The sequence below is a fragment of the Cibotium barometz genome, chromosome 58 (assembly GCF_041138505.1).
Source record: "Cibotium barometz isolate CiBa-2024 chromosome 58, ASM4113850v1, whole genome shotgun sequence".
Lineage (NCBI taxonomy): Eukaryota > Viridiplantae > Streptophyta > Polypodiopsida > Cyatheales > Cibotiaceae > Cibotium > Cibotium barometz.
This window is the reverse complement of record NC_141103.1, coordinates 18,654,137-18,680,761: the sequence shown is the minus strand read 5'-3', so window position 1 is coordinate 18,680,761 and position 26,625 is coordinate 18,654,137. Positions and strand designations below refer to the sequence as shown.

The window sequence follows — 26,625 nt, the reverse complement described above, 5'->3', positions numbered from 1 at the left end:
CCAACAATCTCCCACTTAAAGGCAAAGTGCCCTTAAATGAAGGAAAAGAAAAATCAGCATGTACATGATAATATACAAGGCCATATCAAGGCTGAAACTGGCCTCATCCAATGCCCATCAAGTGTCTGCAATGAGCAAACCGCTCCGGAGGCAAACTTTTTGTCAACAGATCAGCCGGGTTGTCATCCGTATGAATCTTAACAAGCTGAATTTGCTTGTTCTCTATCACCTCTCTGATGAAGTGACACTTCACATCCACATGCTTCGTCTTTGCATGAAAGACAGGGTTCTTTGCCAACTGAATGGCACTCTGACTGTCACAATGCAACAATGGAATATCCCCTGTATAGCCCAAATCAACCACTAACCGAGATAGCCATAATGCCTCCTTGCAAGCCTCTGTGGCTGCAATATACTCGGCCTCTGTAGTAGATAAGGCAGTGCACTTCTGCATCCTGGATATCCATGACACAACACCTCCTGTGAATGTAAACACATAACCGGTAGTAGACTTCCGGTTATCTGGATGACCGGCATAATCCGAATCCGTGTAACCATGCACTAATGCATCCTGTTTGCCAAAGCAAATGCACATATCCTGTGTGCCCTTCAGGTATCTCATGACACCTTTCACTGCTTCCCAATGCTTCTTGCCAGGGTTGGCCATGTATCTAGAAACCACTCCCACTGCAAATGCAATGTCCGGCCTAGTAGCAACCATGGCATACATGAGACTGCCACAAGCTGAAGCATACGGAATCTTGGCCATATCAGCCCTGCCACTATCTGACTGTGGGCTATCCATAGCACTGAGTTTCACATATGGAGGCAAAGGAGTACTAGTCTTCTTCCCTCCGTCCATATTGAACCTCTGCAAAACTTTGCCAATGTATTCCTTCTGAGACAAATACAACACATGCTGATTTCTGTCCCGAAGTATCCGCATACCCAAAATGTGATTTGCATCACCCAAATCCTTCATATCAAAGGTTTGATGCAGCCTCTGCTTCAAGGTATCTGTTACGATCCTGTGTTTTTCTCTGGACAAGATGCAGATGTGCACGGGGACATGGTGGACAGTGTGAATGGCATCAGGTGGGAGTGAAGATGGAAGCCCATGTGTGGATAACCCCATGTGTGAAAGGGGGCAAAGAGACATTAATTAAGAAGGTTTTATAACCTTTGGTGGCCATAAAATTAATGTTTTAAAGGTTTCAAAACCTTAGGAGGCCACTAAGCAATATTTAGAGGTTACACCACTTTTGGAGCCACACGACTTTTCTCTCCCTCTCTCTAGCTTTTTGGGAGTAGGCGTGCATATGGGCTGCGTGGAGAAGAGCAAGTCGGCTGCTGCAGGTACAGGCTGCGCATATCAGGCTGTTACAGGTACAGGCGGCGCAGGCAGGTCAGGTGGCTGCAGTTGCACTTTCAGGCGGCGCAGGCAGGTGTACGACTGCATGCATATGTGTACGGACAGGTACAGCTGGTACAGGCGGCTGCTGTACGACAGCTGATACAGGAGACAGCTACACACGATTTGGTACGGGTGTTTGCTGGTGTCGACCTGTTCGGAAAGGTGGTTACAGGCGTGTGCTTTTTGGAGGACGCCGTGCTTTTGCAGAAAAGTAGACAGAGGCTGGTTTCTCTGGACATAAAAGTGAACAAGGGCTGGATATTCATGAACATAGACATCATGTCGATGGCGTTCAACTGATGGAACTTTCAGCCTTTCTATGCTTTGATTCGGGACTGTTTTGGGACAGTTTATGGGCTGTTTTTGTTTGGTCGCAAATTCAGCTATGTGCTTGGGTTTTTGGCTGCAAGTACAGGTCATGTGGTTATGTTTCTTGGCATGGGAGTGATGCAAGCTCGCATGGCTGCGTGCACATGGAGCAGATTGTTTTCTTCCTGCTAGAAAGGAACAGTGGGAACTACAGCTACGAGAATCTCTATGTTGCCAGATGTTTCATGAGGGAACAGGTAACTAGATGTATGCCGTTGTTGGCGAGGAAACATGTATTTGGGTTTCTCTAAGAGATAAGTCACATGCAGGCAGAAGGTACAGGAATGGACACATGTATGGTACAGCCTTGCTACTGATTGGGCAGGGGACACGGAATCCATGACAGAGATGGATAGTACCCTTGGGAGGTAGAGAAGGTTTGTACAGGTGTGTCAACTGTATGGTATGCTGTGCTGTGATGCGAGTTCTCTTATGAGAGACAGTTTGGGAGTCTGTTGTGATGCAGAAGCACTGGATGGTCAGGGTGTGATGCTGTTCATAGTGTGAGAGGCTATGGATGGATGTGGCAGCCTTGATCATGGGAGAAAGCTTCTGTATGCAGACTCAATGTGAAGAGTCTTTCGATATGAACAATGGCTGGACTTGTTTGTGGATGCCGTGTGGAAAAGAAGCCAGATGCAGGTTCTTTGCAGGCTTCAGGAGTTCTACTGGGACGGCTGAATTTCCAGCCTTATATTGTAATCAAAGCTCTTAAATTCAATTAAAGAAATACCGCAAGGGGCGCCACTGCGATTTGGGGCCAATCGGTGTCCGTGTACTTTTTGTAGGAGCACTCTAGCTCCCCCTGTTTGTTTTCCTTTTCTAGGTCCTCAATGGTGTTGAAGTGTTTTATGTGCAAATGTTTGTTCCACCGCCCTTTGGTTTTCTGAAGGCCGGTTTACAAGGTTCCGTTGCCGGGACACATCGTCGACTTTCTCAAGGAGGCGAGTCCGTGGTTGCTTTGGTCGGGACAATCGCCAACTTTCCTAAGGGGGTGAGCTCGTGGTTGTCTCGTGAGAGTCACATCAAAAGCTTCAACATTAGGAAAGTGAAAAGGAAGTGCAGGACACAGTACAGGATTTTGTGTCTTTGCCTATATGAGGTGAAGAGCAAGAGCTGAAGATGAAGCTCAGGAGAAAAGACACCAAGGACAAGAAGTAGTCGGCCAGGAACAAGAAGCAGTTGAAGTGTTATGGTGCAGGAGATGCATTGAAGGCTATGGCTTTCGACAGTTTTGTCACCAGTGGTATCTTCATAGAGGCTTCATGGGTTCGGACGACAGTTTCTTTCTATGTTTAGCAGTGGTGATCTACTATGCTTCATCGAGGACTTGTGCTTATCACTTGGGTGGAGTGCAAGTAGGTTTTGGGTGCCTGAGGATGTATCAGATGAGGCTCAGATGGAAGTGGAGGAACTTGACGAGGTTCTTATTCCTGAGCATATACTGGCACATAAGGAAGGAAAGGTACAGGGTAAGGTTTCCCGTCGCTATCCTGTGAAGTTCAAGAGCTGTTCACTGATGGATACGAAGTGGATGGAGGAGGTTCACTGATGGATGCGAAGTGGATGGAGGAGGGTGACTTAGCAGATTCACCTCAGGAGTTGCAGCTTTATCTTGATGCCTATGAGTTGGAGTCGACTCTTGTTACGGCTCATTCAGGTTCAGCAGAGCATAGGTCTGGAGCATTGCCTGATGCTCAAGAGGGGGGTAGCACCTCCACTCCCTTGTTACAGACAGGCTCATTTGTTATCTAGGAGTCGCTTGGTGACATCTTTGTATTCACCCGAAGGTACTGAGGCTGACAGTACATCTGCTTATGGGACTTCTCTGATATTGTGTTCTAGACACATGAGATGGTGGTTGAGTATGGTTCACAGTCGCGCGCACCTGGAACTCTAACTGCAACTATGGATAACTCTATGGAGGACATAAGTCTTGCGAGCAGTCCTAGAGTTGGTTTGGTTCATGGAAATATGGATCGAACTCTGTTTGTGCATGTATGCATACACTTTTTGAGGTAGAGGTATTTTTGTATTCTGGTGCCATTGGATCCTGGTACCATTGAGAATACATTGGGAAATACTCTGCATTGTGTTGAGTGCTGCATGTATGTTGGTATGATGCATCAAGTGCTTTATTATGTCATGGATGCACCATTGGGTGTAACTCCTGCGGGATGGCCATGAGAACATATGTGGGAAAGTACTTGGTAGATGTAGTGTTTGGATGCATTGAGTGCTTTCATATGCTCATGTTTTACCTTCAGTCGTGGGTCCTGCGGGATGCCCATGGGCGTAAGGCTTGCGAGCAGCCCTTAGACTGTTACTTTGGAGTAGGTAGAGCATTTTGAGGAGCATATTGTTTGCGAATGCATATGTGTGTCATGCATATGTGTGCCATATGTAGAATGATGCATGGTTTTGTTTTTGGCTAACACAGGTAACGTGTTTCCATTTGGTTTTAGACTTTTGCTGTAGGTTCTGAAGGAACAAGCAAGAGGACAGTGTGGCTTATTGTGCAGGATGATTGTTCTATCATCCAGATGCATTGGAAGGCCATTGTTTTTGCCATATGGGGTATCTTTACTCATGAGATGCTTTACTGTGCCATTGAGTGCAATCGAGGACGCTTGCCATTTTTCAAGAGGGGGGTATGTTACGATCCTGTGTTTTTCTCTGGACAAGATGCAGATGTGCACGGGGACATGGTGGACAGTGTGAATGGCATCAGGTGGGAGTGAAGATGGAAGCCCATGTGTGGATAACCCCATGTGTGAAAGGGGGCAAAGAGACATTAATTAAGAAGGTTTTATAACCTTTGGTGGCCATAAAATTAATGTTTTAAAGGTTTCAAAACCTTAGGAGGCCACTAAGCAATATTTAGAGGTTACACCACTTTTGGAGCCACACGACTTTTCTCTCCCTCTCTCTAGCTTTTTGGGAGTAGGCGTGCATATGGGCTGCGTGGAGAAGAGCAAGTCGGCTGCTGCAGGTACAGGCTGCGCATATCAGGCTGTTACAGGTACAGGCGGCGCAGGCAGGTCAGGTGGCTGCAGTTGCACTTTCAGGCGGCGCAGGCAGGTGTACGACTGCATGCATATGTGTACGGACAGGTACAGCTGGTACAGGCGGCTGCTGTACGACAGCTGATACAGGAGACAGCTACACACGATTTGGTACGGGTGTTTGCTGGTGTCGACCTGTTCGGAAAGGTGGTTACAGGCGTGTGCTTTTTGGAGGACGCCGTGCTTTTGCAGAAAAGTAGACAGAGGCTGGTTTCTCTGGACATAAAAGTGAACAAGGGCTGGATATTCATGAACATAGACATCATGTCGATGGCGTTCAACTGATGGAACTTTCAGCCTTTCTATGCTTTGATTCGGGACTGTTTTGGGACAGTTTATGGGCTGTTTTTGTTTGGTCGCAAATTCAGCTATGTGCTTGGGTTTTTGGCTGCAAGTACAGGTCATGTGGTTATGTTTCTTGGCATGGGAGTGATGCAAGCTCACATGGCTGCGTGCACATGGAGCAGATTGTTTTCTTCCTGCTAGAAAGGAACAGTGGGAACTACAGCTACGAGAATCTCTATGTTGCCAGATGTTTCATGAGGGAACAGGTAACTAGATGTATGCCGTTGTTGGCGAGGAAACATGTATTTGGGTTTCTCTAGGAGATAAGTCACATGCAGGCAGAAGGTACAGGAATGGACACATGTATGGTACAGCCTTGCTACTGATTGGGCAGGGGACACGGAATCCATGACAGAGATGGATAGTACCCTTGGGAGGTAGAGAAGGTTTGTACAGGTGTGTCAACTGTATGGTATGCTGTGCTGTGATGCGAGTTCTCTTATGAGAGACAGTTTGGGAGTCTGTTGTGATGCAGAAGCACTGGATGGTCAGGGTGTGATGCTGTTCATAGTGTGAGAGGCTATGGATGGATGTGGCAGCCTTGATCATGGGAGAAAGCTTCTGTATGCAGACTCAATGTGAAGAGTCTTTCGATATGAACAATGGCTGGACTTGTTTGTGGATGCCGTGTGGAAAAGAAGCCAGATGCAGGTTCTTTGCAGGCTTCAGGAGTTCTACTGGGACGGCTGAATTTCCAGCCTTATATTGTAATCAAAGCTCTTAAATTCAATTAAAGAAATACCGCAAGGGGCGCCACTGCGATTTGGGGCCAATCGGTGTCCGTGTACTTTTTGCAGGAGCACTCTAGCTCCCCCTGTTTGTTTTCCTTTTCTAGGTCCTCAATGGTGTTGAAGTGTTTTATGTGCAAATGTTTGTTCCACCGCCCTTTGGTTTTCTGAAGGCCGGTTTACAGTATCCATCTTCTTATGAGATTTCCCGGCAATCAACATATCATCAACATACAAGATGAGGATCAATAGACTGCCATCCAAAGCTTTCTTGGTGTATAAGCAGTGATCTATGTCACTTCTCCTGAATTTCTGGGATTTCATGAATGTATCAAATTTATGATACCATTCCCTTGGTGCCTGTTTGAGCCCATAAAGACTCTTTTTCAGCTTGCATACAAGCTTCTCCTTTCCACTCACTGCATAACCCTCTGGCTGTTGCATATATATCTCCTCATGGAGATCACCGTGAAGAAAAGCAGTCTTCACATCCATTTGAATCAAGTCCAAATCATCATGCGCAACCAAAGCTAACACAGCTCTAAGTGTGGTCATTTTGACCACTGGAGAGATGATCTCATCAAAGTCCACACCATATTCCTGCTTGAAGTCCTTAGCCACTAACTTGGCTTTGTATCTTGGCTTTGCATCTGGTGCAACTTTGAGCCTGTAAACCCACTTGCAAGGCAAAACCTTCTTGCCTGTAGACAAATGCACCAACTTCCATGTTCCATTTTTGTGTAGAGAATCCATCTCTGACTTCATGGCACGCTCCCAAAGAGCCTTGTCTGCCCTCTGTAAAGCCTCCTTATAACATGAGGGCTCCCCACAGTCAGTGAGCATCAAGTAGTCAACCCCTGGAACAAACCTGTCAGGGACTCTGGAGGGTCTAGTGGACCTCCGTACCCAATGACCATCATTTGCAGGTTGCTGTCCAGCCTGCATATCACCTATTGGTGGCTCCTGTTCCATGCCATAAGGCTGAAAAATCATGCCCGGTATCTCCTCTAACTGTGGTATATCCATAGGGATATCTTCTGCCATCTCTGGCTGTCCATTTGGACCATTTTCAGCACCATTTAAGGGCTGGTTTTCCTGCTGTAATGGCTGATTTACAGCCCTTGGTTGTTGTCCATGATGTCCATCATCTTCAAAGATGACTCTGCCAGGCTCCTGTTGCCTTGCAGGCTCCTTATACATGCATGTTGCATAAAAAATGACATCATTGCTGCGTATAATCTTTCTATTCACGGGATCCCAAAGTCTATACCCCATTTCACCTCTGTCACCATATCCTAGGAATATGCATTTGTGAGACTTAGGATCAAGTTTGGTGCGCATTTCCCTGCGTATGTGCACGTACGCAACGCAACCAAACACTCTCAAGTGCTTGTATGACGGAGGCTTCCCTGTCCATACTTCTTTTGGCACTTTCCCACCAAGCCTCGTGTTAGGTGACTTGTTTATAAGGTGAACGGCTGTCATAATAGCTTCAGCCCAAAAACCATGAGGTAACGCAGCATGTGACAACATAGAACGGACCTTCTCCTGAATGGTCCTGTTCATCCTCTCTGCTGTCCCGTTTTGTGGAGGATCATAAGGAGTAGAGAGCTCCCTCTTGATGCCTTTAGCATCACAAAAGTCCTGAAACTGTTTGGACATATACTCTCCACCATTGTCGGAACGCAAAGCCTTCAGTGTTTTGCCTGTTTGATTCTCAACATGAGCAACAAACTTCCGAAACACTGAGAATGTATCACTCTTCAAACGAAGAGGATAAACCCACACCTTACGTGTGGCATCATCAATAAAAGACACAAAATATTTTGCCCCTCCCAACAAAGAAAGCTGAGGCATCTCACATACATCTGTATGCACAAGCTCTAACTGAGCATCTTTCTGTCCAAGAGCTTTCTTGTGGGGGCACTGTAGTTGCCTACCATATATACAATGCTCACAAAACTGAAAACTTGAAAACTTTAGAGAAGGCAAGTAACCCAAACGAGACAATTGCTCCATTCCTTTGACACTCATGTGTCCCAACCGGCTATGCCACACAGAAATTTCCGGCAGCTCGGTTGCATTTACATTAGCATGGTGACAAACACCTGCATGCATAAAGTAAAGAGTGTCCACCTTAGAGCCTCTGGCAACAACCAGTGAGCCCTTACTAATTTTCCACTTTCCACGACCAAATGTGGTAACATAATCAGCATCATCAAGCTGTCCAGTAGAAAGCAGATTCTTCTTGATCTCAGGCACATGCCTGACATCATGGAGCATAAGCTGTGAGCCATCTGAAAACACAAGCCTCACATCACCTCTGCCAAGAATCTTGCATGCATGGTTATCACCCAAATAAACCACTCCTTCATTGCTAGCAGTATACCTGACAAACAAGTCTCTGCAACCTGTGACATGAAAGGAGGCACCTGAATCAATGATCCATGAGTGCATACCATGACCACCTGCAAGAAGTGAATGGGCATCAAGTGAAGACGTAAATAGGACCTCATCCTCACTGTCACCTGCATGTGACACATTGATTTCTTCAATCTTGACTCCACTTTTGCCCTTTGGCTTTACATCTTTGGCTTCATCTTTGTCTTTGTCTTTGCCTTTTCCCTTTTCCTTTTGATCATTTTTCCATTTGTAGCATTGCTTTTTGATGTGTCCCTTCTTGCCACAATAATGGCATTCCAAGTCCTTTTTGGAGCGAGACTTGCTCCTTCCCCGTTCTTGGCTTTTATCCCTTTGCTGGGATCTCCCACGTGCATTCATTGCATTGGACTTTCCAACAGAATTGTTCTTCCCGTTCATCTCTTCTTGAAGAAGAGCACCCTCAACATCTGCATATGACAGCATAGCATTCGAATTGCTAGTGGCTGTCCTGAATGTGTCCCAACTCTCTGGCAAAGTGCATAAGAGAAAAGTGGCTTTGAACTCATCGTCCATTGCCAACTTTTGATTTATAACTTGGCTGACAATACCATTAAACTCATTTAGATGGGTTGCCATAGACGCCCCTTCCTTCATCTGAAGACCTATGAGTTTCTTCAACCAATACACTTTGCTTGAGGCACTTTGCTGGGCATACAAGTCCTGCAATCTTTGCCACATTCCCCAAGCTGTCTTCTCTTCATGAATGCTGAAAAGTAAAGAGTCTGACACAGACAACATGATAGTAGATCTTGCCAGCTCATCCATATCTTCCCACTCTTCAGCAATAAGAGAAGCGGGCTTTACACCCCTTTCTTTGATAGGCTTGTGCTGCTTCTTCTGGAGCAACACATTATAGCACTGGGTTTGCCAAATATCATAGTTATGTGAGCCTTCAAGCTTCTTGATGTGAAGCAATGAAGAGCTCTTACGTGTGGTTGCCATAGCAATATGCAACCTGTCAATGCCTGACTCCCTGCAAAATGTGCAAACACTGCACCAAAAGCACACAAAGTGCTCACAGTTGTTCTCCCAAAGTTTATTATCTCCCATTGCGGAAGCACAAATGCAACTTTTCTCCCACTTTATGTGATGAAATCAGCAAAATCTGGTTGCTGCAGATTTAGGACAGCACCTTAAATGTGCTCTGTTATCCTTCCAAAGTACTGTACAACAGTACCAAGTGCTCACCTGTGATGTACCAAACCTGTACCGGCAAGTACAGCAGCTGAAATTGAACCTTTTCCTCACTCAAATCAGTGTACAGCCATGCCAAAACTTGTACAAAGCTGTACCAAATCTGTACCAGCAGGTACAGTAGCAATAAATGCTCTCCTGGCTGTCCAAATGAGTGAAAATCAGACTTTTACAGTCCCGAACACTGCATACAACAGTTCCGAACAGAAATCGGGCAAAAGCCCCTTGACTGCAAGCTGATTTCTGAGGATTCAAGGCATAAAAGTCTTGCCTGCTGCTTTGCCAAGCTTAACAAGCATAAAATCTTGAAAAGCCCCTTGATTTAAGATCAATTGCTGATCATACATGGTACATTGACGCACATGAAGGCATCCAGAGTCTTCACGGTGCTTCCCGCTGGCCACATATACATCTAATACATGAAAGCCCCTTGATTTACAGGCACATTGAGTGCTTGACAGGCATCAACACATTGCCCAAAGCATCAAATGCGATTGCCTGCATGCAAATCAATCCAATCGGCACAAAAGCCCCTTGATTTGCACTGCAATTTTGCCCGAATGTGCGATTTCTCACATCATACGGCATGTATGAATGCTTAATTGCACAATTACATCAAAAGCCCCAAATTTTGACATCCAATTTCCTGCAAATTGATCCTGATTGTGACCAATGTCACCCAATTTTGCCAATTTCGCTCAAAAATTGAGCAATTCAGCACCTGTACGTGCTCAATTGATTGAATTGATAAGAAATTCCCAAAATTGAAGGCAAATACCTCTTAATTTTTGAATTTCTCTGAGATTTGCAGGCTGAATTTCTGTTGATGCTATTGCAGAAATCTGATGCAGAAAAGGGGGGGGGGGGGCGCTTCTTGCTGATGTTGATGCTGTTGCTCATGCTGCTGTACGGATGGTTGGGCAGCGAGGCGTTGTGGGAGCGAAAACTCTTGATTGGCCGCCCATTCACGACAAAACGGAATTTCCTGGGGCCTTCTACGAGCGCTGCCCAGAAGCCCGTTGAATGTGCTGTTGATGGGCGCCGGGAGTTGTGCGCGCTGGCCTCCTCGCTTATGCGCTACCCTGTAGCCCGCGTGAGTGCTTTGCTCACGTGTGTGTTCGCCTGAGTTCGCCTGACCACCACCGCGTAGGCGTGTCGCCTTCGCTCCTTATCGCTGGTAGCGGGGTAGCAGGGTATGCGCCTGGTTCTAGTTCGCAGCCAGTTACGTGTCCACGCTCACCGCACCAGGTATGCGCCTGGTTCTGGTTCGCAGCCAGTTACGTGTCCGCTTGCTTCGCCTAGCGCAGGTAGCCAAGGTTGAATGCGCTGGCCTCCTCGCTACCTCAGCTTCTGCAGGTTACTACAGTGCTGAAACGAAAGCAACTGCACAGAGATTCGAAGGCTGTGTGAAACGAAAGCTACTGCAGCAGAGAGATTCGAAGGCTGTGTGAAACGAAAGCCTGTGTGAAACGAAATCTATGAAGCAGAGAGATTCAAAGGGCACCGGCTCCGATACCAGTTGAATGGGAGAGAGAATTAGGGTTAGAGATTCATGTGGGAGACATACACAGAGAAGCAAGGGAGAGAGAGAGAGAGTTGTGGGGATAAGTCAACTCAATAGCATTGAGTGTGTGACTCCCCTATCACACATGTATATTGCACTAGTACACATAGTGCACTTAGTACATTAAAAGTACTAAGTGTACTATGTACTATAACTTATGGGCTTGTACACACTATAAGGGTGGGCATAATGCCTTTACCCCAACCCCCCCCCCCCCCAATCTCATAGTATAATGTGGTATCTCCGGTGGCGATAATGTGGTAGAGCTGGTGGCTGAGTGGTGTATTGGCATGTGAGGGAGAAGGCTAAGTATGCGATATCAACTGCAACACCAATGGGGCGGGGCGAAATGGTAAAGTCTAGAATGAGTGTTATCAAGGAGAGAGAGCCCACTAAGTAGTCCACTGTAGTGCCTCCATGTGCGAAGGGGTGGAGAGAGAGAGAGAGAGAGAGAGAGAGAGAGAGAGAGAGAGAGAGAAGGAAGGCTAAGTATGCGATATCAACTGCAACACCAATGGGACGGGACGGAATGGTAAAGTCTGGAATGAGTGTTATCAAGGAGAGAGCCCACTAAGTAGTCCACTGTACTGCCTCCATGTCCGAAGGGGTGGCGAGCGAGCGAGCGAGAGAGAGAGAGAGAGAGAGAGAGAGAGAGAGAGAGAGAGTGAGAGAGAAATGAAATGATATGTTATATTAATGTCTTCAAAAGGCCAAAGTGACCTATGAGACCAAAGTTACAACCATGTGACATCTGATACACTGTCTAGAAAAAGAAAAGAAAGAACTGAAGGTAAGTAAGAGAGAGAGAGAGAGAGAGAGAGAGAGAGAGAGAGAGAGAGAGAGAGAGAGAGAAATGAAATGAAATGTTATATTAACGTCTTCAAAAGGCCAAAGTGACCTATGAGACCAAAGTTACAACCATGTGACATCTGATACACTTTCTAGAAAAAGAAAAGAAAGAATTGAAGGTAAGTAAGAGAGAGAGAGAGAGAGAGAGAGAGAGAGAGAGAGAGAGAGAGCCCACTACGTAGTCCACTGTACTGTCTCCATGTTCGAAGGGGTGGCGAGAGAGAGAGAGAGAAAGAAAGAAAGATATATTAAGCGTCTACTAAATACCCAATGGGCCTATGAGACCAAAGTGGTACAATAATGTCCATGGCATATCTCATCATGGAATGAAAAATAAAACAGAATGAAAACATAAATATAGCTATCTCATTGGGGTGATACAAAACTGTCCATGGAAACTCGTCATGGAATACTAAGAACATAAAAATAGGGGAGCAACATTAGCTCCGAGTAGATGGTATACCACTCTCCAAAATGTCAAGCATGCTCCACCTTGCTTGGTGTGAAATTTCCATTTTGTAAAATTTTCTCATACTTAATAGAAGTCTCCTTTTTGAAAAAAAAAAAAATGTCAAGCATGGGGTTGACGAGTATGGCCGAGAGGTCTCCCTTAGCCATGTCACGTGGAAAGGTAGCGCGATGGCGGTGGAGCATGTCTTGGATCTGGAGCTGATGAGGCGATCGTGGCTGACGGGGCGTCGAGGGCGTCGGGCACGCTGGAGTGCAGAGGCTCGGTCCGAGGTAACTCCTCTCGGGCGAGGTAGGTCCATAGCAGCTTGTGGAGGGTCCACAAGATCCACTATGTCGGTGTCCTCCACCTCCTGGGTCCGGAAGAAACTGGTGATGGTTGGTTGCTGAGGGAGGGGGCGGGGTGGCTGGGGCCTGTGTCTCAAGAAGGTGTCCATGTGTCTGCGGAGCTCAAGCAGGAAGAGGCCTAGGCAACGCTGGTCCTGGAAGTCAATGATCCTGGAGAGTGGACCGAATCCCTCACGAAATAGACCGTGAAACCTCCCGCGCATCTCATAGTATACTTGGCAGTGACATATGTAATGCTCCTCCGTTACAACCTCTGTGGGGCATAGTCGGCAGATCCTCTCCTCTCTGGGTGTCCGTACGAGCTTCCCGGCTCTAAAGATGCGCTCAGCTCTACCTGTCTCCACTCTGAGGCGGTGGGAAGAAACCCGTATTTGGCCAATCGCAATCCGCATGGCATGGGACGTGTGAACACTCAAGTAGCCCGGCTGTTGGATGAATCCATTCTCAGTGAGTGTGAGGAAGTGGTCTCTGTAAAAGTGCATCTTCGTGGGGAGCTCTGGGGGTGTGATCCATGTGCAATGTGTGTAGAGGCTAAGAAGATCTGACTTGATAACCCGGTTGGTATCCTTGTGAGACAGCCGGAAAAAAGAGGATCCAAACTGTACTGAAGGGGAGGTAGGTGGTCCATGCAGAGCCCATATACTGAGAACCAAGTGGAAACTAGTGCATACCATACTCGAGAGTGCCCCTCAAGTGCTAGCTGTCTGGAGGACTCCAGGGCAAGCCTCGGGTACGTGTGGGGAACCATGTGACTGATGCGATGAAGGTACGTGATTGTCTGGAAGAGTGTCTCCAATACCATCAGGGCTGCATCAAACTCTGCGTGGATAATCTAGTGTGGGGCTGATGGTTTGCTGCGGATCATACGAGAGAACATCATGTCCTGGGGCCTCTCAACTCAATCCTCATCGGATAAATCTGCCCCCCAAAAAGCTGCTCCATACGTCAAGGCTGGTGTGACGAGGGTGTCAAAAAGCCAGCCCTTCGTCCTGGGCTTTTGGAAATGTGCCTGGAAGCACTGCCGCTCAAGTAAGCTCAAGGCTGCATATCCCCACGTCACTCTAGCATGTGCTGCGGGAAGCATGGTAAAGCGTGGGCCACTGAAAGTGACACCAAGGTAGACATAGGATGAGACAATCTCCATAGGATCCCCTTTATATGTGAAGCTCAATTTGGATGTGACGGGGCGAGAGGTATTGAAGACCATTAACTTGGTTTTACCAAGGTTAATAAAGAGGTCTTGCTGAGTGCAAAAGTCATGTAAGGCATCCAACTATCTCTGAAGCCCTTCGGCTGAGTCTGAGAGGAGGACGATGTCATCTGCATAAAGTAGTATGGGGATCAATATGCCTGCCAGTGTGGGACTAGCCTGGCCTAATCCATCAATGAAGCTCGAGATCTCATCAATGTAGAGGCCAAAAAGAGTAGGTGATAGAGGCCAGCCTTGTTTCACTCCAATTGTGCTAGAAATCTCCTGTGATGTACCTCCTGGGGCTCTCACCCGTCCGGTGACAGACTCATAGAGGGCGATGATGCTCCAAACCATGTCAGATGGGACTCCGATCTCTTGTAAACGGTGTAAGAGGCGGGCTCGGGGTATAGTATCAAAAGCTTTGCGGAAATCCACAAAGCAGTAGTAAATCCTCTGGTGTCGTGCTCTACCCTCCTCGATGATGGCACGGAGGGTGAAGATGTGGTCAAGGGTAGAGTAGCTCCTCCGGAAGACAGCTTGTCCGGAGGCTCTGCATCCTTGGTTCTCTGTAAATGAACTGAGCTCCGCCTCTAGCACTGATCCATAGAGTTTGGCCAATGTGTGCCAATCATGATCGTCCTGTAGTTATTAGGATCAAGTGGATCTCCGGCTTTGAGTTTGGGGGTGATGGTGTTGGTGGACCAAGAGGGTGGAAATCCTTCACAAAGGGCTCTATTGAACATGTAGGCTAGTAGGGATGCTAGGGTATCATGGGCATGCGAGATGTACTCGGTTGTGAGTCCCTCATGATCTTGGGCTCGCCCATTGCGTAGTCTACGAATGGCCTTGAGGACCATGCCGACGGGGGTCTGGTGGTGGGGGTAGGGGTGGCTGATGGGGGATATGATAGAGGGAGCGTGCATAGGAGTGCCATGTGTCTGGGCAGGTGATAGGTATGGGAGGGCGATGTTCTCAGAGTTTCCTCCATGCCTCTTTGCATTTGGCCCTAAGAAAAGTCGGTATAACTCATCCTCTTTCCGAGTATAGAACTCCCGTTTCTTGCATCGGGTGAGCCGTTGAGAAATCCGTTGCGCTTGGCGCTTCGTGATTTGCCCAATTCGTACCTCATGCTTAAGACGGGAGTGTGTGGCCCGATATTCGTCATCATACCAACAGTTCTGGGGCATGGAACCGCAAGGTTGCTGCCGCGTGCAGATGAAAGAAGCTATGGCGGATGTGTGGAGTATGGTGGTGAGTTGTGTTGTGAGGGTGGATAGGGGGACGATAGGTTCCACATCCTGGAGTTGGGGGTAGATGTGGTTGGAGTAAACAAGGTCAAGCTCGTGATCAAAGAGGACCTGAGTGTAATGTGAGATGGGGGAGGTGGTGGAGGGACGGGTGGTGTGCAGGTAAGAGTGAAAGAGAGGTAGGCATGGTCAGCTCAATCTTTTGCACGATTCAATAAAGATTTGATTAGATTGATTTGATATGAAACCTCTTAATCTTTTGCACGACTCAATAAAGATTTGATTAGATTGATTTTATATGAAACCTCTACCAAGTACCTGCTTTTTGTAGGCATAAAGCCTTATCTGTTGACTAAGTCACACACACGTGCACATACAATGACAAATGGCATGGGCTATAAAATCATTGCTTACACACACTCACATAATATCTACCTAAGAGGCTGTTCTCTCACACACGCACGCACACACACACACACACACACACACACACACACACACTTGTGCACAGTAGTACACTGATAAGGAGTGTTCACACATAGTTACACACTTCTGCTACATGCTTACCCTTTGACTTTGGAACCCGTACAATGATAAATGGTAGGAGAACATATGTTGTCTCCAACAAACCCCCCCGACAACAGATGTTCGAATGCCTAGGGATTGATACAATTCTGGATACACAGATACTCTAACAAGTGATACATATCTAGATACATCAGAGATCTAATACCCATAGGATTGATACAAATTGTGGTTGGAGGTTGTCTATCAAGTGTTAGGCCAAGAGGTCTTTGGTAGCAAGAGTAGCCTTAAAAAAACTCGCACACTAGGGGTGCAACATGACATTGGAGCACAATTATTATCACACTCACAACGTTATTATATCTCATTTTTCTTGATCAAATGTTGGTGAAGATCCTCTTTTGGCGGCACTTCCATGATACTACGGCTTGGGGCCCGTGCTTGGATAATGATTCAAAAGCCGATGGTGATGTTGATGAAGAACTTGGTGAGGTTTTGATGATGCCTAATCTTGAAACCGAGGCGCATATTGATGATGTCGATGTAAGCATTGTGAACTCCGATGCTAAGTTTGATGGAAAAGACTAACTTTTTCTTTTGTGGAGAGTGCTTCCTGTGATGATCTCCCGTCTTTTCCTGCGATGGTCTTGTAGTGATCCAGGCGCCATTGAAGGAGTCGTTCAGACTAGGGTTGGCTGGGCCCTGGCTATGCATCTCTCTGCTACTCTTGTCACAGTACTCTTGCTGTTGCTGAAGAGCCTGGCTAGGCCTAGTCCAAAGATGTGTTGCAAATGATTTTCAGAAGAGGTGTGTAATGAGATAGATGCACAACAGAGATTGAAAGGGCTTGAAGAGGCTTTGATACCAATTGATGGTATGAGCCGAGCTCTTGAGAGTTGAAAGGGAAAGCTATGGTGGGTCAAAGATCTCCATTGCTGTGTGTAGAAATGAAATGAAATCTAGATTCTGTATTTAATGTCTTTGAAAGGCCAAAATGGCTTGAGACCAAAAGTTACAATAATTTGGTCAGATGAAGTACAAATGTCCGTGGTGTGTAACAGAAAAAAGTGAGAAAAGATCTAAAGATCTAGAGATCAAGAGTAACATGGGAAAATGGGAAACATGAGAAACCCGGAAAGCTATTAAGAGGGGACCAAAGTGTCCACTCAGAGACATCTTTGGGCGCGTGAGGCTCATGAATATGTGAGGGTATAGAGAGCCCCTCAGTGGATGAAATCCCTTATAGGTCGTTGAAGCATGAAGACAAGCTCCTCCAGGGTGAACTGCCTGGAGGGTATCTGTTGGTGATTTGCGATGATCTCTCTAATCCTCCCATGCCATCTGGATTTGCTACGGATACCGCGAGGTCTAGGGTGTCTGTCTTGACATAGCTGAGAGGCATTCTCAAGAGTGACCCCTCTGGATGTGGATGCGGCTGTCCTGACCGTGCCTCTGCTGTGCTAAAGAGAGAGAGAGAGAGAGAGAGAGAAGAGCTCAACCTTTTGTGCGACTCAAAAAAGATTTGATATGAAGCGTCCACCAAGTACATGCTTTTTGTAGGCATAAAGCCTTATCTTTTGACTAAGTCACACACACACACATACAATGACGCATGGCATGGGCTATGACATCATTTTTTACACACACACACACACTCACATAATATCTTCCTAAGAGGTTGTTCACACACACACACACACACTAGTACACTCATAAGGAGTGTTCACACGCAGTTACACACTTCGGCTACATGTTTACCCTTGACTTTGGAACCCGTACAATGATAAATGGCAGGAGAACATATGTTGTCTCCAACAAGGCTTATAAGGCCTCTTACACTTGGTATTAGAGCGACCTAAATGCGGAGTCTACAAAGGTTTGCGTGTCTTTCATGGTTTATTCCATGTCGAGATTTCCAGATATTTCTCTTAGCACCATAGCTTGTCTTGGTCTTGTAAAGAAGTGTTATTTCTAGGGTTACTGCCATGGTTGTATGTGCATTGTGAGAGGGGGAATATAGGAGTGTCATGCGATCAGAGATGTGTAGAAGAACTCTTATGAAACCCTAATTTTTTCTCTGGTTTAACTCCCAGATAGGCTGTGATTGAAACTCAGGAGTCTACCCTTGACATGTTTTGCATACGTGTAGGCAAGGGGTTGAGTTTTAGTGCCCTGAAACCTGTGGCAGGGTGCTAATTGCAGCCTGCACACAAGTGACGTAAGTGGGCAGAAGACGGGTGTCATGTGAAGAAGAGCATAATAGGACGGATTTCTACAGGGTAGTAACAGGCTGGACTGTGTGGCAGAGTAAGAAACCAGGGCGGCCAGCAGAGTGAACAGTCAGCAGGAGAGCAACATCCATATTGATGTGCGCAAGTATATTTGGGTATGGCCAGGAGGCTGCAGGGAGAGAGAAAGCAAGTTGCTATTTTTGATGATGTTTCTAAAAAAACAAGAAAAGAAAACACTTGTGCTTACCTTCTAAATAGGGCGATTCTAGTTGTTTTTCGGGATTCTAGAAGGGGGGGTGCCTGTAAAAAAGAAAAGAAAAAGAAAAGGCAGTATGCGTTTTTTCAGAGACAAGCAGTGCGTAAAGCACATCTTAGGCATTAAACCATCAAACGAAGGCAACACTACCTCCTTTTTTTTTCCCAGGAAAAAGATCCTTCAATTAGTTAAAGAAAAACAGCCACAAAGGGCTAGATACAACCACAAAGGGCTACATACAAACTCGCCTCATTTAAGGGTGGGAATCAAATGATCATGAGGGAAAGAGATGCTTCTTCTTCGGCTGGCTGCTATCTGAGGAGAAGGCTATCTTATAAGGGGAGGGGACAACCACATAGGTGGTTTGTAATGCCAAATGGGGTCATCGCCTCTATTTGTGAGGAAAGGGCGAGGCCTCCAAAGTCGCAAGAAACGCTTCCACATGCTGTCCGAACGTCCCTGTCGTAACTTCCCCCATTGATCGTGGAGGGTGTGAATGATATCAAGTCATATGCTCCTGATGGTCTCCGCTGGCAGAGTGTGGGTATCCTCGATGGCCTTGCTGCATCTAGCACGCCAAATGTGCCAGGCTGCTATGCTACTGCAAATCTCCCATCTCTAGCATGAGCCTGGCCGCCAGTCGCCTGTAGGTGGGGTTGTGACTGGTATTGTTGCAATACGATGGTGAGAGATCTAAAGGCCTAGCCCTCCCCCATCCTCCTCATAAGCCTTGACCACTCCAATCTCTATGGCCCAAGTGACAGTGCCCCATGTGATGATCTAGGTCAATGCCCTGTCCATAGCAAAGATGCGGAGAATTCTCTGTCAAATTTGTTGAGCCTTCGGGCAATCCCAAAGGCAATGTCTTTGAGTCTCCTAGGTGGCTGCAACGCAGGCAAGCCGCTGGTCAACCACCAGCTGCCAACCAAGTACCGACCGCTAAACTCCTATGTGCCATCAACCAAAGAAAAGGGTGATTTTTCTTGGCCGAAAGCTGTCCCACAATCTCTTCCAAAAATCTGAAAGGAAACGCTGTGAGAGGCCTTGAGACTGCCAATGTGCTGTTGTAGCCGGTGTGCCATCTATCTCGGGCATCTAGATCCTGCAACCTAGCCGCGCAATATATGCAAAGAAGGGGGCATCCAAAGTCACCTCTAGATCTGCTGTGGATCATGCCAAGTCCACTCTTCCGGATCCCATTGAAGGCGCGTGAGAGGTCTGCACTCCCATATCCATAGCCGCCATAATCTCTCCCTGGCCACCTTGGCCGGTGTTGGATCAATATGCCATTCCTGTGTCCGAAAACCAATCACCCTCACCCTCTACAAGGTGCATCCACTAAAATCCTCCAAGGGAAGCTCAGATCTCTCTAGTCTACCATGGGATCCAATAGAGAAAGTGAGTAGACCACTGTCCTCTTCTGCTCCGTGGACCGCCACTAGGGGAGTCGGGTCTACGGGAGTCAGCCACTCCTGAGGGATAGCTGAGTCGATGTCGATGCTGAGTCTATCTCTACCTCGGATCCCTGTCAAGCCTCTCTCTTGCACCTCCCAAGGGTAATTGCCTGTGGGGCGATCCAATCTCCAAGAGACTTGGCTGGTCCCATGCTCAAGGCGCCCCAAGAAACATGCGGTCGGGTCTCTAGCATGTGGCCACTGGTAAACGGATCAGGGGGTTCTAGACCAAAGGCTGCCGAAGCCGCTCCTCTGAGGCAATTGAAGCTATCTGTCTGAGGGCAAGCCTAAGGTGCTCCCAAGCACAAAGTAAATTGGCTGCAATCTGTCCTCAAAAGCCAGGCTTAAACCACGGGCTGGCATTTCTCTGAAGATCCATCTGGTACTCTGCGGCAAGGGCCCCCAAGACTTGGAGTGCGGGCTGAAATCCGGGCCAATAGGAAATCCTTCCAAGGCTCACCACACCGGGTAGGAGGCCTCTAACAATCAACTTGCCCAGCAGGGTGGGGCTCTAAATAGCTGGGTCAATGAGGCCTAGCCCCCCTCTGCAACGAGGCTAAATAATCACTGTCCATGTCACCGTGGTCGTGGCTAGCCTCCCATCACTTCTGGCCCATAAGAAATTCCGGATCAATCGCTGTACCTGGCCAATACATGCCCGAGAAAAGGCCCAATACGAAGTGATGTACCACATGGTGGCAAGAAGTACCTGGTTAGCCACCACCACCCTGCCTGCTAGGGAGAGCCTCGCCAAGCTCCAATATAGAAGCTTCTTCCGAATACTCGGAAGAAGCAGGGCGAGTTGTTGCTCGGGAGAGATATAAAAGCCAACCTGGCAACCGAGATATCGAACTAGAGTGCCCCTTGGGATCCACTGGAAATCCTCAATTGGTCGCCAAGTCAGGGCAAGTGCCAAGCCTACCTAAAAACCACACGACATGTGCCAGTTGATCTGTGTTCTTATGAGCGGCAGAAAACCTCGATCGCCTCCACAAATCTATGTAGGTTCCCCACATCTCCTGCAAGGCTTTTGTGTTGTCTGCAAACTCTTAAGTCCAATAGCTCCTCCTGCGGGCGGAGGGGAAGACGTAATCCCTGAAGCCCAGTCTAGGCGGAGAGAAAACTACTCATGGCCTCGACGACGAATAGGAAGAGGTAAGGCGCCAAAGGACAACGCTGTCATTCTAGCGGGAGAGGGGAATCTGTCGCCACGGGCTCCCTGAATGAGAACCTGGCTATGTGAGGCTAAGTAAAGTCTTGAGACTCCACGAATCCACTCCGTGGGGAATCCCATCCGGCCCATAGTGCCCTCTAGAAAGCTCCAATCCACCCTATCATATGCTTTCTCAAAGTCTAGGAGTAGCACAATGAGGTCCTGGTGCCGCATCTTGGCTGAAGCTGTCGCCTCCCAGAAGGTAAAGATGCTGTCGAGAATGCTCCGATCCTGAACAAAGCCGGTCTGAGTGTCGTGGATCAAGTCTGGGAGAAAAGGCTGAAGTCTCCTGCTGATGGCCTTGGCCAAGATCTTATAGGCTGTCCCTAGAAGAGTGATGGGTCTCCACTGCTGGATCTCCAATCTGTCACCACCCTCCTTGGGAATCAAGTGAATCAAGCTCTTTGAGAGCCTCCCTAGCATGGCACCTGTGATTATAATTTCATCGAAGGCAGCTCGAAGGCCACCTTCCATGAGATCCCAATGGCGAAGAAAGGAGACTTGAAGCCCGTCCGTCCCCGGGCATTTGCCCCTGGGAAGTGCCATCAATGCTTCCGCCAACTCCTCAACAGTAAATGGTGTCAATAAGAATGCTCAAAGAGAAGGGGGAACAACCTCCCTCGTATGTCGGCAGACCCTCTCGCGTGCGTCCACCACCTGCGTAGATGCTAGGGCACCAGAGAGGAGGGATCGAAAAAAGTCTGTGGCGATAGCTCTCACGTGGGGGGATCTGCAACGATAGCTCCATCCTGGCCATGCAACTTGCGAATACCGTCTCTCGTCCTATGGGGGCCGGTTATCTCAAAGAAATCACATGTGTCTCTAGTGCTAGCCTGAGTCCAGAAAGAGGTCCTGGCATGATACCTGTACTCCACCCTCCTCTCCTCTATGGATCCAATCTCCATGCGAGCGGCGGCAAGCTGACTCTCGATCCACTGGCTATCCGGGGACCTCTCTTGAAGCCGATGTAAAGAGGCAAGACTCCTCAAACTCCTCTCCTGCTCCTGGAAACCCTCTAATCGGCTCTGGGCTGCCTCTTGCAAGAAACGGTTGATCTCCCCTAAGCCCTCATCCAATGTGCGCGCAATGGAGCGTGAAAGAAAATCCAATCCCACCCATATTTGCTCTATCTTGCTGCAAATCTCCGGGTCTTGAATGAGGCTGTTCGGAATCCTCGAGCTCACATGCATGTCATGCCTCCAGGGGTCCTCTAAGGACAAAATCACTGGGGTGTGGTCAGAAAATGAAGTACCTGGCAAAATACCAATCATACCTTCTTGGTTGCAAGCCCATTCATCAACATGAAATCTGTCAAGTCTAGAGAGATTGGGGCCAGTGCTCCTCCTATCCGATCTCGAGAAGCAAAGGCTCCCAAGGCTACGCTCCTCCCAGGCTAAGTACTCTGCTCTTGAAATTGTGGCCATGCCACCTCCAAGTCTGTCCTCTACTGCCTCTATCATGTTAAAGTCACCGCCCAAGCACCAAAAGTTAGTCTGAGGGAGGGCCTACCGTACTGAGCTTCAAAAGAGGGCTCTACCTGTAGCGGCGCTCGTAGCGTACATGTTGAGAAAGCCAACACTATCGTCTCCAATAGTAATGGTAATCCATTGTGCACGCCCCAAGACAATGACTCCTGAGCCAGTCATTGTCGGCAGCAGCTCCTCATTGACAGATATACACACCTCTCCCTGCGTCCTTGAGGGGCCAAAGGATGGGGACGAGAAAGTGTGACTCCTGCCTGGAAGAATCTTCCCGCATCTGCGGGACTAGGCATGCGCACTCTAGCGTGCCCGGTGCCCACGGCCCCTTGGACGACAGCCACGATCTACTCATTAGCTCCAGATCCTAGACACGCTCCTCCGCCATCGAGCTACCTTTCTACGTGATGTAGCTGAGGGAGACCTCTTGGCCATACTCATTAGCCTCATGCTTGATATATTGGAGAGTGGTATACCATCTATTGAGGGTTGATGCTCCTCTCATGTTTCACGTTTTGTGTTCCTTGTATTCCATGGACATTTTTGTATCACTCCATGGGAGTTGTATCTTGTTCTATTTTATTTTCTATTCCGTGATGAGACATACCATGGACATTATTGTATCATGCTAGTCTCATAGGCCCATTGGGTCTTTAGTAGACTCTCTCTCTCTCTCTCTCTCTCTCTCTCGTACACAGTTGTATTATTTTTTGTCTCATAGGCCGACTTTGGCCTCTCGTAGGCGTTAATATATCTTTCTTTCTTTCTTTCTTTGTCTCTCTCTCTCTCTCTCTCTCTCTCGTACTCATTTGAATATTACAAAGCTCTTTCTCAATAAATGCGGAATTTCTAAAAATATGAAAGTTGATTGAGTTGTAACATTTTTCCTGCCTTAGGAAGTCGTCCTCGACCTAAAATTTGATTCAATTAACTGCAAAGTAAATTAAAATTTCCAAATTAACATAATCATGAAAGGATCTTCATGTGGGATTTTTCATGCTTTCTTAGAGTTTCATCCATCACCCCTGGGTACTTCTATGGAAATGAGTTCTTGCCAAAACGGGGTTTTATTATCTTTTGGCTCCATTCCATGATTAATGATTCATAGGAGATCATTCACCACCCCCATAAAATGGACATTTGATTAAATAGAGATGGGATCTTAGACATATTCGTAGCAATTTCCACCATCATTTTCAATCCGAAGGGTTGCATTAGTAAAATGAACAGATTTCTTACAGAGAGCTATGCCAGTGCCAGCTGATGTACCACGTGGGGTGACCGCACAGAGAGCAGAGGAATTGAGAGCCAGGAGGAGACCTGGACAAACTGGACATAGAGCATCCCGACTCCGTCACCGAGAGATAGCAGCTATCCGAATGAGACACCAGATGGAGACACACGAGAGGCTAGCTCGCTTTCATTTAGACTCAGGGTACATGTTCATGCCATTCATAGCCTCAGCATCGGCGATGTATGATATCTTATATCCCTCTTATGGCACTGGATGGAGTTAGACATAGATCTGCATAGCATGCTTGTACTACCCCTTCAGCATATAGAGATGCATCTTGCCTTAGCACTCCATCCACATCCCCACCCCCCTTACATTGTTTGTATATGGGCTCCACCGATCCATGATGATAAACAGTTGTATCCAGACACATGCACACTTTTTTCTTTTGTTTCTTTTCTTCCGATGACCGGAAGAACACAGTTGTATTATTTTTTGTCTCATAGGCCGACTTTGGCCTCTCATAGACGTTAATATATCTTTCTTTCTCTCTCTCTCTCTCTCTCTCTCTCTCTCTCTCTCTCTCTCTCTCCCCCTTCCCCCCCCTTTTCCCAAATAGTTCCTTCTATTAGTTATATGAAAAACCAACCAATAGGCTGAAGTACATGCTCAGAAACTCCAAAAGAGGAAAAACACTTGTGAGGGTAGTCCTCTCCTGGATGGCTGCTCTCAGAGCATGAACATTTCTCAAGCAGGAAAAAAAAAATAATCATGAAAAGATAAATTTTACGTCAAAATGGTATATCAATTTTGCAAAAAGGAGGTTCATCATCCTTTGGCTCCATACCATTAATAAGGATTCATAGAGGATCATTCATCATTACATATCCAAAAAAATGGACGGTTGATTAAAGAATAGAAAAATGGGATTCTTGGACATATTTATAGCAGTTTTTTCTGTCATTCTCAATCTTGAAGGGTTGCATTAGCAGCATAACCATTTCTTAGGAAGAAAAACATAAAAAATTCATCATAAAAAGATAAGATTTATTCCAACTTTTTTTTACAGATGGTATTGAGAAAAACCTTAATATACATAACATTATATATTCTATCTACCCTAATCTAAACCATCTTCTAAATTGGCAATTGGTGAGAGCATCGGGATGAAGCAATTTTGACTCCATATTTTTAAAACAAATTGGGCGATTGTAATAGAGTAATGCCCTTGGGCTACTCCTAGGACTTTTCTCTGGCCACCTTTAGGCCCAAAAATCGGCTGAGCCCTCTAAACTTCCAGGGCACGCTTACAAGAATCCCCTCAATACATGACATATAACAATTGCACTCATAAATTTTCCTTGAATTCTGAAGTGGTTTGAGTTACAACAACCAAGGAGATGGTTCATTGCACTATAGCATGCAAAATGTTCTGTCCAAAGGTATTAGAAGGAAGAAAAGCTTCAATGGTTTTGTGTATTCAACAATGGGAAGTTGATTCAAAATTTACCGAGTACGCAAATTATTGTGCAAAGGTAACACTAAGGTATTTATGATGAAGGATTCCAATCACCAACGGACAACTCAACCTCGGGACATGGCAGGTATGTACCACAGCACTTCTATATTTTCTTATGATTAAAGTTTTGTAAAACTCATAGTTATTCCCGAGGCAATCTAATAGCTGGTGATTGTCTTTATATTTTGTGCACACCTGTGTAAAATGAAAGTGTATCATTGTTTTCATTTATATGAGTAATTAGAGAAGGGCATACTCTTTAACAAATAAGCATGGCTTAATAAAGTAATATATACCATTTCATAGCCTAGTTTGGCTTAAGATCAAGCATGAAGAGGAGGGTTGGAGAGAAGCCTGTAGAAATTCATGGGCACGCACAAATGCCTGAACTAGTGCAAAACTGCATTACTTTTGAGAGCACATGCTCAATGTTTACAAGCTTGCTCAAAATCTTGCTAAAGGCTGTACTGAAAATACTACCAATCACACAGTCCAAATCAATTGAGAACCTTTGTTTGTAGGAAAACAAGAGGTGCCCACCGCACTAGGATGAATTATCAGCTGTTTTTCTGCTGCTATAGCCCGCTCACAGGCTGAAGGAGAGTGCTGGACAGCAAGAGCCAAAAGTGCGCATAGTTAGCGTTAAAAAGGGGAGAGGAAAGTTCCTTTTATATGCCCTAAAATGCATAATAGCAGGTCATCCTGACCTGTCCTGTGCCTGATTGGCCTGCCCATGCTGCATGGGAAGTGTCAACTTGCTTGGAAGGTGCCCGGGACCTGGACTAGCTTGTATACAAATGTGTACACTTTGACCTTGAGCAGCCCGTCCCTGGTGGCGGCCCACCTGTGTTTATGTTGAGACACCTGAAAACCATGTTAAGCAAGAAGTGTCTCAAATTCTCTTATACTCATCCCTAGCTGCAAAGCCTCGTGATAAGCTCACAGTAAAGGACAAGAATAGACCATGAACTTGCTCTCATCGAATCACATTGCGTACTGTACAAGAAACCCCACTTGAACTTTAGGAGGTACTAGGGCTCCCTCCCTTGCTTGAACTGATGAAGAATCACCTATACCACAATAAAAACTTTTTGAAGACCATTTATGAGCATGGGCTCATCCCCGTCTAGTGGAGAAACCTACACTAGCCCATGATACTCTACAAAATTACTTGAATAAACACTATTTTTGTAACAATAGTGTAGATCTTGGAGCAAACTGAAAACACTTTAAATGAACCACAAGGTTCAACCACACATAAAAGTGTTCAACCATTTCAGAGGGCATTAGAATGTGCCAAGAGACATTCGAACACCATCAACACTGCATTGAGGGACTGAAGATGGGCCGGCCAACCACCAAACTCAACCCCAAACCTCTCTCTCTCTCTCTCTCCCAACCCCCCCCGCCCCCCTTCCCCTTCCCTTTCCTCTTCCTCATCCTCCTCCTCCTCCCACCTGGGTGAGCTTCCATCACCGAGTAAGTGCAAT

The 26,625-nt window shown here is 46.7% G+C and overlaps 1 protein-coding gene across 3 annotated transcripts in view; it reads left to right on the top strand.

The window, feature by feature from the left end:
• The window catches only part of LOC147605994 (UPF0047 protein C4A8.02c-like), a 60,098-nt gene extending 34,809 nt beyond the window's left edge, over nt 1–25,289 (top strand). Inside the window, exon 6 of one of the 3 annotated variants that reach the window (XM_086792678.1) lies at nt 25,178–25,289. In XM_086792678.1, the coding sequence (XP_086648804.1) occupies nt 25,178–25,268 (91 nt within the window). In that variant the 3' untranslated portion in view covers nt 25,269–25,289. The other 2 variants (XM_086792680.1, XM_086792679.1) reach the window with 2 other exon arrangements.
• Nucleotides 25,290–26,625: the final 1,336 nt, after the last annotated feature.